Source organism: Protopterus annectens, chromosome 10.part0 (assembly GCF_019279795.1).
Source record: "Protopterus annectens isolate FY-2018-M chromosome 10.part0, PAN1.0, whole genome shotgun sequence".
In the NCBI taxonomy this organism is placed as follows: domain Eukaryota; kingdom Metazoa; phylum Chordata; order Ceratodontiformes; family Protopteridae; genus Protopterus; species Protopterus annectens.
This window is the reverse complement of record NC_056744.1, coordinates 1,505,821,394-1,505,835,809: the sequence shown is the minus strand read 5'-3', so window position 1 is coordinate 1,505,835,809 and position 14,416 is coordinate 1,505,821,394. Positions and strand designations below refer to the sequence as shown.

The following is a 14,416-nucleotide window of genomic DNA, read 5'->3' as shown; positions in this document are numbered from 1 at the left end:
TTATGAGTTCCATAATGATACGTTCCATGGCCTTGCAGACCAGGCTCGTCAGGCTAATGGGGCGGTAGTTCCCGGCGTCCGTCATGGCTCCACCACTAGGATAACCAATGCGGTGCGCCATTCAATGGATACAAAGCCTGAGGTGAGGCTATGATTGAACATGGTACTTAGGTAGGGTGCCAGTTCATTCTGTAGTTCATGTAGAACGCAGCCTGGGATATTGTCAGGTCCTGTGGATGCTGTGTTCTTGGCTTTGGAGAGTATATATATATATATATATATATATATATCTGCGGTGGTGGTGCTGCAGTAGCGTTGTCACCTCACAGTAAGATGTTGTCCTGTTCGATTCTCAGCTAGAGCGTCTTCTGTGTGGAGACATGCGTGAATGGGCGTACCTTCGTTGAAGGTTGTGCGTCAGGGCCGGCAACTCGGCATGTAAAAATCTACTGCCAATCATTAGCGGACCGGAATTCCGCTGTGGTGACCCCTAACTGGGAAAAGCCGAAAAACACAACAACATATATATATATATATATATATATATATATATATATATATATATATATATATATATATATATATATATATATTTATATGGGTCTATTTTTTTAATTTGGAAATTACAGAATCACAAAGTTCTATATAGAAATCAAGAACCTTGAGATCTTGTAGTCTCAAAATTAATAAAAATATAAATAAAAACATGTAAAACTATTTTTTTGCTGGGGCAAGCCCCCCTGCACCACCCACACCCCCTGTACCTTAAATATATTAACTCCGAGATCACTCTACAGTCAAGAGAATCATAATGGGGATCACTAGACAGTGCAGTACAGGAATATTACCATTCTCTTCAATTGCAGGGGGTGTGGGGGGTGCAGAGGGGCTTGCCCCCTGCAAAAACATTGTTTAAATTTTTTTTTTCTATTCACTTTTTGCTTTCAAAATTTCATAATGTCGAGATTATTCACCCTGGGGTCATCTCTGTGGCTCTGCTCGACAGGGGCACAGGAAAATAATTTTCTTGCGTGACGAAAGCCAGGATACCTTTTTGGCTAGGCTTGTATAGGCCCTAGGGCTAATAGCCTAGTACCTACATGAACCTATGAACCTATGGGTTTGATTTTATGCATCTCGAATTTATGGCAATTTGAAATTAAAAAGTGGACCATATATATTTTCATATATATATATATATATATATATATATAGATATATATGGGTTCCCTTTAAATCATCGAATGTTCAGAACATCGACTTTCTGATCATCGAGACCAGAACATCGATGTTCAGAACATCGAAGATTTAAAGTGGAAGTGCCAGGTAAGTGAGATTGTGGAATGTTGGGTGTGTATGCAGGGCAGCAATGTGCCCTGCATGTTGTGTGTGTGTGTGTGTGTGTGTGTGTGTGTGTGTGTGTGTGTGTGTGTGTGTGTGTGTGTGTGTGTGTGTGTGTGTGTGTGTGCCATCTGAGTGTTGGCATTGCAGGTAGGGTACTGGAAATCTCCTGTTTAGCGCTACCGCATATAGCAGTAAATGGGAGATTTACCTTACCCCACTGTAGTGCGATCTCAGAGTTGGAATATTAAAGTAGGGGGGGTGTAGGGGTGCAGGGGGGGTGAAGCCCCCCTGCATAATATAGTGTCTGTGATTTTTTTTTTTTTTTTTTACAGTTTACTTAGAATTTTCAGTGTTCTGAACATTGATGTTCTGGTCTCAATGATTAGAAAGTCGATGTTCTGAACATTCGATGATTCAAAGTGAATATATATATATATATATATATATATATATATATATATATATATATATATATACTTTTTTTTCATCCCCACAAGATGTAATTGGACAACTCAGGACCAACTTTGACTGGTTGCTTTATTCTTTTCAGTTCAACATAACATACCTCTTGTATTTGTTAAGCTGTTTTTCAATTTCTTTGAAATTCTACTGAACAGAAGTCTATAAGTTGTTTTTATCTAGACAATGGTACAGTCTGGAAAAGTCTCATTTAAGGATAAAATTACTTACTAGAAAAATTATTAAACTTTGTAATTCTGTGCATTGCTTCTTCATTTGTATTTATTAACAATGTTCCCCTCAGTGGACTCCAGTCATCTTTAGTTATTTAGATGTTTTAAATAATACAAACATGACTTCAATAAGGTCTTGTTTGACTTTTCTGAGTCCTTTACTTAATGTTTTATATACAATGAAAATTTAATCTCTGATATTACTGACTGACCATGGCCTGTGATTTACCAGAAAAAATCAAACATTTTACAATGGACAGGGTAAAAATGTGATGCAAAATTAGTGGCATTTCTTAAAATCAGAGACACTGGAGAACAATTTTCACTTGTATTTATTTCCTAGTCCACTGCATAACTTCTTATTGCTGGGTTTTGGTTTGTGTAGAGTGTGGAATTGTAGTAACTGATCAGTGTGTATACAATCTTTAGGGAGTGTAGAATATAGTTGGTTTGTTAAGCACTACATTGAGCTATTACCTTAGGATACTGGTGAAGTAGACATCAGTGGTCTGTGTATTCATTGAATGTCGGTTTTGAGTTTTATTTATTTATTTATTTTTATTTTTTTTCTTTGCAAACAATTGGTGCTGGATAATTATAAAAAAAGTTATTAGTAAACCTTTTCTTGTTCATAGATGGGTATTCTGTTTTACTTATTACTGCATCTGCTCTGCATTATTTTACAGCTTTGGAATAATTAATTCATAGAATATAATTCTGTAAAGCAGTTGACTTGATACTTATTTGTGCATCCAGGACATTTTTCTAACTGCCAGAGATTCCCTGGAATCAAAACTTAAAGAACTTACAGAACTCCAAACCAAGCAGGAATACAAGATCTCTCATATCCAGGTGAGGAAATCTGCTTATTTCTTTGTTTCTTGAAAACTGGAGGATGTGAATATAGTTGTGAATGAATGCAGTCACATCACGCAAGGAACAAACAAATGCTTGTTGGTAATGTGTACGGATATGTGGAAAAATAGTTCTTAATATAAAGGGGCATTCAGGTAACCCTAGTCATGTATTTCTAAGGTACATGTACAGAAAGATCTAATACAGTGAACCCCATAAGCCAAGACAGAACCAGAAATCTTTTATTTTTTTTTTTGTATAAACACCTTTATTAAATCGTAACTAAAACAGTGACACAGGTACGCATACATTAATATAAAAGAAATCAAACTGTAGTAACATTTTTTCATTCACAATACATTTCTTTTTTAAAAAATCAGTCATTATTATGCATGTATTGCCCCTACATATTCCATTTAATTCCAAGTAATTTGTTGTTGCCTTTTCTAAGGATCCGACCTTCAGTTCTTTTATCTCCTTTACAATATTTAGTAGATACAGTCTTTTTTGATTTTTATTTGTTTTTCTAATAATTGTTTTTTCTTAGCAGTCAGAAGCATTAAACTTAGTAAAGCCTTACAATGTTTGGGAAGTTCATAGCCTATGTCTCCACTCAAAAGAATAATTTCATTAATTAGAACAATCCTCCCACCCCATCTTTGTCATGTAACATATCTCTAGAGCAGCTTCCTGCTGCAGGACATAAGAGACTGCACAGATGTGCTGTAAAACCCTTTTAATTTACATTTTTTCTTGCATGTAGCCATCTTGCTGTGGTTTGCATCTCCTTACTGTATATCATCTTGCTTTCCTTGCCCATCTTATTCCAGAACTGTATGCTCCTGTGCATGGAAAACTGAGGATTTTGCAGGCTGAGTGACTGAATACAAAAAAAAGGTATGAACTGGCCACTCATAAAACTATATCATGCACAAATCGGTATGGACATCAAGTTCTCTGAAGAGTCCAAACATATTTACAACTGTTGAAAAAAAAATCTAATAAAACAAAACAGAGTAATATCTGTATTTAAAAATGTATGTAATATATATGATTGAAATGGAGAATTCATAAGCATAACATGAAAAAGGACATCTCTTATAAAACTTTTTCCTAAACTCTTTATTATTGTAGATAAAACTAGTAGTCGACTAGATGGTACTCAATTTGCATCATTCAAGAGCAACTTTGATAAATCATATTTGACTCATAGGTGAAAGGAGTGACATTATCTACAAAAATATGAATAAAGCGGTTACGTTTTAATCTGTAAAACCATGCTTCCCCTAATCAGGATATAGGAAGCAGGGCAGTTAATTTTGTATCAAGCAGCATCTAGTAGTGCTACATATAATGTATGGTAACCCTGACACTTAAATTCCATAGCAGAAATTCAAATGCTGTCTATGGCTGAGGAGATTGGTACTGTAAAAGCATTTGAAGCTGTCAGGAGCTGTTCAGAGTGTACACTGGATGAAATTTACAGTAGCAGCCCATTCTCGGATGCCAGGAATGCATCTGCATGTTCAATCCAGGCTTACAAATTCTGGTAGCTAAAACTACACAGAACCAAATATCTGCAGACATGTATTAGCACATACACATTGCAGGACATCCAAAATTCTACACATTCTGACCCTTATTAAATAAGGTTTCATAGAAGTAGGTGATCCCAAACACACAACACATTGAAGCTTTAACAAACCACAAGATTATCTATAAATCTTACAATGGTGACATTAGTCAGTGGGTTTACATTTGGATTTGTATTTCCTTTCACTCATATTTGTCTTTTTTTCGCACATGCTCACATGATCAGGAGTGGCCTTGCACACCTACAGATGCAGTAATTTCACCCTCCACAGTAGAAAAAAGCATAAAGCCCCTGACCCTGCTTGTAATATGATGACACCCATACAGTTTAGATCTCAGTCACAGTGTTCATTGTCAAAAGCTACCAATGCTCAATCCCTAAAATAGCTTTTTAAGTATTTCTGTGGTTGATGAAGAACAGCATCAACTGAAGAACTGCCATGAGAGCTAGTGTTTTCATTCTGGCCTCCTAGAGGAGAGAAAGAAAGTTCCTGGCCTATTTTACTACCAGTTGATGATGTCGTTTGCAAATGACGAGAAGCAGATTTGATGGGAGGGTATCTCATGTCACATGGCTTCGCTGTATTGAGAATAAGAAGGCTAGAAATAATGGTAGTCAGCCAATGTTTCCCCATCTTGTTAGCAAATCCATTCCTGATGCAGCATCACAGTTCTCACTTTTAGTGAAGACTTGAGCTTACCCCTGTCTTCAGCTTTGGTGAACAGGCGAAGCCTGGCAGATATGCACCCTCAGCCTGTAGCTCAGGGATATATCCCAATGAGTAACTGCCTCCTATTCCTTCGCTAATGCAGAAGAGCAGACTATTAACTAGCCAAATTCTAGAATTTGACTTTTTGAGTCACATGGCTATAGCTTGGTCACAGCCGTTTGGTACAATATGTCTTCTCTTTGGGTCTCATCTCTCATGCAGCATGCCTTGGTAGTGCAGGTTCAGGAGGTTTCATAATTTCTATATGCAACAGTGTCCACATGTCAGGCAACACATTTCTGGCAGTCATCTGAGGCTTGATAAGATTTACCCTTACAAGTGTGAGAACCCGAGAAAAGCTAAGGCAAATAGCAATGACAAACAGTGTAACAACTGAAAGCATAAAAAAACACCTGAGCTAAAAACAGCTAAGTGCATTCATTTTCCTTGTAACAGAGACTTTATCAGAGCTTTCCATATTCATTCAACAGCATTTGAATACCCTCCCTGTTATCACATAATTGCTTACATCACAAGGCCTGCCAGCTTTTTGTCAAGTACCTCAAAGATCAATATGGAATAAAAATGGAAATAAAAGTAGTTTGAGATCTATGAACAAAGATTTGTTCATTTCAATGGTTATAACTTTGATACACTTTTTTACTGGTATTACCATTTAGAAATGGAAAATGGGTAGCATTTAAATGCAATTGCCATAATAGTTCTTTATATTTGAAGATAATATTGATGTGACCATCTCTCATATCACAATTGATGCTTACTGTTATTGAAAATAAAAACTTATTAAAACAAGAACATTCAGTGGAGAGTTTATACAAAACATTGTTTGCGTCTTTTTTCCTTATTGTGCATACAAGTTTTAAAACCTTCGACTTAATTTGCTGTTTTTCTAACCAGCATAAGATGAAAGACTTAGTGAACAACCAGCAATATAAACTCCAACGTTACTGCTACATGAATAGTGTACACTGGTTATCAATGCTTGGCTCTTGTGTGGTAATTCTATAGCAGAGCCTTTCTATTACTTGTCAATATGAAAAAAAGTGACATTTGAATGCTCCCTTAACTCTAGTAGAAACTATTGCTATCTGTGGAACTTGAGGTACATTTCTGACTGTACTGTCTGACTTATTAACAGAAATAGGATGGTTATCAACAACATTTTATAGGTACTTTGCTGCTAACAGCATATTTACAGTTGTTCTTAACTCCTTCTCCCAATACTACCTTTATTTATGCTAGTTTTAATACTGCTTGTCATATTTTGACCATGTAGCAAAATTGCTGCTATCTATATTTATTAATACATCCAGTAAGCCCCTTTATCTTACATTCTTTGTAGTCCCTTGTAATAAGCATAGTTAACAAGTTAATTTCTTCTGCAAAAGGATGTTTTTTCATTGTGGATATTAAAAAGTATTATAAGTAGTTTTTAACATTTTTCTTAACATTTAGAAGATGAAAACTACCAAACAAAGATTTTTAAAAAGTGGGCTTCCTTAATCTAGTAAAAGAAAATTGCTGGCAAACCTTATAAAATTTTGTAGTAATTTCAAAATATCAATACTATTATAAGCAATACTACTGCCATAAGATAAAAAAAAAATCTGTACTAAAATGCAATGCGTATATAAAGGAAATAAGCATGTCTTTTTTTTTTTTTTTAATAGAAACTAAATCATCATCAGCACAACAAGTGCAAAAGAAAATACTCTTAAAACCTTTAGTTTATCATAATAAAATCCCAGTTGCACAATACTAAATTTGCTAGTACTGCAGGTCACTTGTATAAGTGTCTGGCTGTGTACAGCTGTAGCACAATATGACATGAAAACAAGTTCAGTTTCATCTACATTTGTCCAAGCTGCACACTATCTTTACATTCCACAATTTTAAAAGATGGGAGTATGCACTGTTTATTTTTTTATTTTTGTTTATTTATTTATTATTTTGCTGATTTTTACTATTATACTGACATTGATACCTCTATAAACTGCCTAAACATTATAAAACACTGGTCAATATTGGAAAAGCTTTACCATGAGTGGTAAGTCCTATTACAAGTGGCCAACCTTTCACTGTAACACTTTCCAATTCAATAACCAGTTTCCTACAGTGACTTTCCACAAGTGGAAGAATCACTGTAGAGTGCAATCCCATTGGATGTAACAGAGAATAATGCGGTATTTCAGGGGAGCAGCTAATGATAATTATTCATGTGCTCACCCTTACAAATGCCTGCAGGAAGTGAGTTAATGTTATAAGTGATTGAGAGAACTGCATGAATGTTAAATTAGCACAGCCATCCTTGAAAATGAGCATGGCCAAAATGTTATGGCCTTCGATTATAGTCAATGGGAGAGACTGCCTTGCAGATAAGTTTAAGGAAGTTCAGTGAAGTAGTGGTTGGCAGTGTATGAGTGATGTTTGCATTGGGTTCCTATTACGTGATTGAAGTTTTGAAACTTCGAACACGACAAGATCAAACTTGTCTGTTCAAAGCTTCAAAACTTCGAACACGTAAAAAAAAAAAAAACATGCAACAGTAAACTAACTGTTGCAAGCAGAGTAGCACTGACTGTCATGGCAAACAGGACACAGCTCTGGATAAAGTGCCCCTGATAAGCAAAAGAGCAAATCCAATGAGGTCGGCTCCGTTTGTCATGGTGTACCTCTGGAGTTTTTTCATTAGCACTGACTGTAGATATTGATACTGATTTAGAGACATGCAAATTAGTTGATAATGACATATTTGAAAAGAAATATGGCAAAGATGCCTGAATATGAAAAATTTCACAATATATAAAAAGACTGTGCACGCTAATAAAAGTAATACTCCAAAAGTCACACATACATGCATCATTTAAGATGCTTAACTGCTATGGGAAATTCATTTAATGACTGGCTTGCTTCAATGAAAATGCCTTAACTGTAAATATATTTTATAATATGTTTAAATGTACCACTCCTCCAGGATTAAATGAAGCTCTAAATATAAAATGTTTACTTCATTTGAATGGAAGTTGATTAATGATTGGTTGATAGAAAATGTATAATAAAGTATATACTGTTTTAACAGTTAAGCTTGAATGTTTCTGCTGAGTCCTGAAGAAGTCCGTTAGAATAAAGATGAAAGTGCTAAATGATATTTTGAGTAGTTCCTGAGTGGTGGTGGTGTGAGTCTAAGTACATTTCCTATTTATTTACTTATTCATACTTGTATTTTCAGAGTCAAGAACTATGTTGTAAGGAACATTCTAGAATTATAAGGCATGTCTTTTAAACAGGACACAGAGGACTCAGTTAGTTTACAGTTATGAAATCATACCTCTAAGACTAGAGCACTGAACTGTAGAGAGAAAGGATTGAAATCGCCTATAAAATATATTCTGTGAAAAACAAAACTCCATCACTCCTCTTTCCAATAGAAAAGCTCTAGGAAATTTTGGAGCAAAAGAATGGATATAAAGTGCAGGTATCCGCTGGATCCCACAAATGTGGGTACTTTTAGATAGTCACACAAATTCCATGGCTACTTGGATTCACTAAAACAAATGGATCACTGACCTCTCTGCAGGTCAGTGATTCTCAGCTTCATTCTAAGATGCTAAAGAAAGTGGCAGCTGTCACTGATAGCTTGTTGGATAAAGCAGAACTCACATCTCCTGCCTGTAAAATTACATGCATTTCATCTCTGCTTTTCAGCACTCCCCATTTCCTAGTATTCTATTTCTTTTCCCTTTACTTTATTCCCCATTAATCTCTCCTAATATCACATCTCATGTCTGTTCTATACCCTGTCCCTCAACCTCCCTTTCTTCTCCTCTTCCTCAACCTCTCTCTCTCTGACACTCTGCATAACCTGGTCTACCCTCTTCTACCCTGCTATCCCTCATTTGGTATCTCCTCAGTATGCATGATAAATTATTGTATGAAGATGCAGATGTTACTTTAGTAGTGTCTGTTATATTCATGCATTAAAATTACTAACTTTTTAGTCATTACAACTGTGTAACTCTGGGCAGAACCTGAAAATGATTCATACGGATCAATGTTCTATCATAGTCACAAAACAAATAAAAAAAATAAAATAAAATGTGGCAGCTCGCACTACATGTTTTACCTGCAGAAGTTGTCCCAGCCCATTGCTTTTCCAATGTAACACCAAAGACCCCTGCATATAAGCTTCCTATAATGTACAACCACTACATACATTCAAGGAACTGTCATCTGCAGAGTGTCAAGTATATCCTAGTGAAACATAATGCCTGAAGAAATTCAGCAGTTTATCTGAAATATAGTACAGTATTAGAGTAGTGCCATAGCACAAATAGATAATGCCTTTACTGTGCCCAAGATGACTTGTGTTCAATTAGTGGCATGGGTGCTGGAGAGGCTGCAGGGACAATAGGAATGAGGACCTGATGTTGGCTTGCTTATTCTTCAGGAAGGGAGGCAGCCTAGGCTTGCTGCAGTACAGCAGTCTTCAGACTGGGTGAGCTCCATGCTGCATAGGTGGTAAGCTGCATGGAAGGGAGGTTGTGCATTCCTCCCAAGTACAAATATTCCAGAGCTGGCAAGACTTCCACAAGGGAGAGCATGATAGATCACCTCCCTACATGTCCCAGTGGAAAAATAAGATAGTACAGTATTTACCAATTCATATATTTATTAGAAGCAGAGTTATTGTAAAAAGAATACATTTTAGACAGCCGCTGATGCCTACACACACACACACACACACACACACACACACACACACACACGCACACACACACACACATATATATATATATATATATATATATATGTATATATATATATATATATATACATATATATTTTATATATGTCTGTGTGTGTGTATATTGTATTTTATTCCTATACATGGCTTTTGCTTACCTTGTTGGCACTTCCATTCTCTATGTCTTACTGTCATTGTTATTTGCATGAGTTATTTCCTGAGAAGGCACAAAGATGATTTAACTGACTTGATTGATAGAGTCTGATTCTGTCTGAGTAGCACACCTGAGTAGAGTGTAACATACATTATGTGGCAGACTTTCAAGCAACTATTATTATGTTCCAGGCTACATCCCAGAGTTTACAACACCGTATTACATCCAAATTTATCAGGTTGCATGAGTTTCTCTGGGACAAGGAGCACCAACTGATCCAACAGCTTAAAGAAGAAGGAAAAGAAATTTTGGAAAAAATGGATGAAAACCTGAGGAAAATTAAAGAGATGAGTGAAGTTATTCAGAAGCAGATATCAAACATCCAGTTAAAACTGCAAGAAGATTATCTACTTTTTCTCACAGTAAGAAATATTTATGTCTTTTTTTTTTATTCTATGCACCATTCACAATGATATTATTTGGAACCAAGTAAAAAAGTGTCAGGATTCCTTGTAAAGCCTTTCTTTAAACTGCATAGTTTTATACAAAATGGATTATCTTGTAACTAGAAGGAGGCTATTTAATATCATTTTCATATATGCACCGTGTGAGTTGAGCCCACTACAGCTGACTGAAATTACCCCTCAGGCTAAGTATAATTCACTCCAATATTGTAGCTTCATAGGACAGGTTATATTCAATTAGCAGGCACTTTCAGTTATCCAGACACTTTGTCAAAACTGATATAGGAGTCACATTTCATATGATCTCACATTGGGCAATTATTATAATCCTTTAAAGATATATGATTCTATCTCTTATCCCATAATCCTCTGACTCAGTCAGTAGGGAACCCCCACCCCCTCCTTTGAATGGTTTACACGCATATATGGATGCAGTAGCAGCAATGCAAATGTACACTTTCTAAATTCTAACAATTTATTATTAAATCATTACATACGGTTAACAGATAGTATTCTTACTACATCCTCATTAAAATTAAAGAAACTTCTTAAGTATAATTCTATTTCTGATTCCAAGTAGTATCCTTTACCATCTAGTTTTATTTACCACCCCCCCCAAAAAAAAAAAAAAAAACACAAGTTGATATAGTACACAAGGTTTGAAAATTGTCCCTTAACAATGATTCTCCTATCCTGCCAACTTTCTCTGGCCATTTGTTGGCTTTGTGTTCCTTTTCTATTTACCAGGAAATGTCTCCACTCTCCAGTTAGAAGCCACATCCATTCACAACACTTCTCACTCCCAGCTCATTAAAGAACAGCCAAGCCACTCTGTCTTTACTGAAAGTGTTCAAATGGCTGTTCAGACTGAATTACAGATACTTGAAAGGAATCACATGTCAGCACAGCAGGGCTCATTTTGTGTGAGTGGCATGTAGTTGTAAAGTCAGGATGGATACTGGCAAACAGGTGAATTTGGACAGTGTTTTAGTGAGGAGTTTACCTCCACCTTTAGAAGGTATCTGCACCTCTCACACATCAATTCATTTCTTGGTAAATGGAAATGGCTCTCAATAAGCCTACATCCATTTGTACACTGACTCAGACTGCTTAGTTTTAATAAGCTATCAACCGATGGTGTAAGGGCAGATTGCAATCCAATGACTCCAAGCTGGTATTTAATATGGCAAAAACTTGCTGCAGATACACAATGTATTTGAGAAAACAGAGGGATAATTTGAAGTGCCAAACACTGGGATTTTAATTTAGGCTTAGCGTGTAGTAGCATATATTGTAATCTCCTGAGTGTCTTATGTTTTGTCATTTGGGGCATAGCCAGAAAATATGTTCTTTTCCTGAAAATGTATCGAAACATGTTTAGTAGTATAGCTTTCATTGCAGGATTTACTACCATAGTTACATAGGCTGTTAGAATGCTGCATAATTGTTGTTTCCAAAGGACAATTTTGTCTTTACAATTCTTATTGTGTAAAGTGTTTCACTAGCAAGCAGTATGGAAGTCATTGAGGAGTCAGTTTTCTATGGTTAATTCATTGACTGTAACATAAACCAGGAAAACTGTGACATTCCATCAGAACTGCATGCACAAATAACCAAAGCAGAATCCATCAAAAGCTCAGCATCCCTATCTATACATGCCATAAATGTAAAAAAAAAGCTTTTTTGTTAAATACTTAAACTTAAAAATTATGTAATTAAATCACACAATTAGGCAGACATTAAAAAAGTGCAACCACTGGATATGGTACAAACAGACTACCTTCAATAGTAGAGACTGTTTTAATAACAGCTCTTTCTGCCCTTGGATAGCCTTGGTTAAACTTGTCACTTAATTTAAACATCAGATAAAAGATAATGTATAGAAACTCTGGTCATTATTGTCATATAATGAATTCCAGTCATCCTACAAAAGCCAAAATGATGCTGTTCTGACATCTACTGGACAATTCAGAAATAGCTGTCTTGAATTTCCTTAATATAAAATATAACTAAATAAATATTACAGATATTAAATATGAGTTGACACAGTGAGAACATAGTTACTAAATTAATGCTGTAGCTCTGCCTATCTATTTTTCTTCATTAATATGCCTTGCCATTCCATTTTGTCAAGGCCATTAATCATAAGTTTATCAAGTCCTATAAACATAAAATGTGCTTTTATGCATGTATTTAATTCTGACACCAATGTCCCTCAGGTGTTCAAAAATTCTTAATTTGAATGTCCTGGACATGTTGCTCATATAGAAGGTAGCTCATGGACCTAAATACACTGCACAATCACTTCTTCAAGTAAGCAGATGTGAGCCATATCACCAAGCTAGAACATTACTAGCAAACTTCGTGTGTTTTGCAAGGTGACAATGAGCTAGTTAAAATATTCCCTGAGAGATGTAAGTTTATTTTTCAAAAACGAAAAATGCTTGGACAATATTTAGATTTTTATAGAAAGAATATTACACAATGTAAGATATGAATTGTACAGGTAAGACTTTAATTTGTATGTATGCCCACACATATATAAATATATATATATATATATATATATATATATATATATATATATATATATATATATATATATATATATATATATATATATATATATATATATATATATATATATATATATATATATATATATATATATATATATATATATACAGTGGAGGCCTGGGGAGAAAATCTCCACAAGAACAGTAGTTGTGGCATTTAGTGCAGATAGTAACTAGTTACAGAAGAATTGTTAATATATACGGTGCACAGTTTTGCAATGAGTAGTATAACACAACTAGATATGTGACTATTAACTGAGTAGATCATTAGGAAATAATAATAAAAATAAGAATAAGAGTAAAAGAGCAAGAGTAAGCTATTTACATATTTACAAGCAGCATTCATGAGACTTTAAAGGGAGCGACTGTGTCGAACATGTGACACAGGATGAGTGGCTTAAGGGAGCAGTATTGCTGCTTTGTAGTGAGGGTTTAAGGTGAGGCATTGTGTAGTGAGTGTTTAGGGGGGGCATTGCAGCTGCAGAGTCAGTTGCTTAGAAGGTATGATTTCATCAGTTTCTTGAAAGTGGAAGTATTATTTTGTAGCCTAATTTCAGTGGGAAGGTTATTCCAGGTGTTAGCAACTTCGTTAGGGAAGAGGGATTCAGCAGAGGCATTTTTGCATGGGATTTTTTTCTATCAGGGCTTTATTGGTGGAGCGTAGTTGTCTAGTTGAAGTATAGAAGTTTAGTAGTCCAGATAGGGCAGGGGTTTTTTCTGGATAGTAAAGTATTTTATGGGCTAGGTTGATTTGGGGGAAATGTAATAGACTGGGGTACTCGAGGCACTGTAGAGCAAGTAGGGAATGACAGTGGTGGGAACACGTTTTGGAGCTGGTTGCAAATCTAGAGATTCTGTGGCAACAAGTAGAAAGTTTATTGAGGTCAGTTTTATTTAGATTTGTTAGACTTGGGCATGCGTATAGTAAGGTGGCTAAGAGATGGGTTCTGGCTATAGCAATTCTTGATTCAGAGGTAAGGTACTTTTTGCAGGGGTATAGGGTCCTTAGCTTTTTGTGGAATTTGTTAATAGTCAGGAGTATATATTTGCTGAATTTTAATTGTTGGTCAATTGTAATCCCTAGAAGCTTGGCCTCTGGGACTGGAGAGATGAGGGTCCTGTTTGAGGAAAATATGGTGAAGAAGGTTGGGTCGATAACCTTATTTTGATGGAATAGTATGAGTTGGGTTTTGTTTGGGTTCAGTATCAGTTGTGAATTATTTAGCCAATTTTTTTATGTCTGTGAAGGATTCCTGGGTCTTT

At 35.5% G+C, this 14,416-nt stretch overlaps 1 protein-coding gene across 1 annotated transcript in view; it reads left to right on the top strand.

Moving 5' to 3' along the window:
* LOC122813697 (zinc-binding protein A33-like) overlaps positions 1 to 14,416 on the top strand; it is a 257,579-nt gene that overhangs the window by 55,271 nt on the left and 187,892 nt on the right. The window contains exons 2-3 of the mRNA XM_044086151.1: positions 2,793 to 2,888; positions 10,305 to 10,535. Coding sequence (XP_043942086.1) covers positions 2,793 to 2,888; positions 10,305 to 10,535 — 327 coding nt within the window. The remainder of the gene's footprint in view (positions 1 to 2,792; positions 2,889 to 10,304; positions 10,536 to 14,416) is intronic.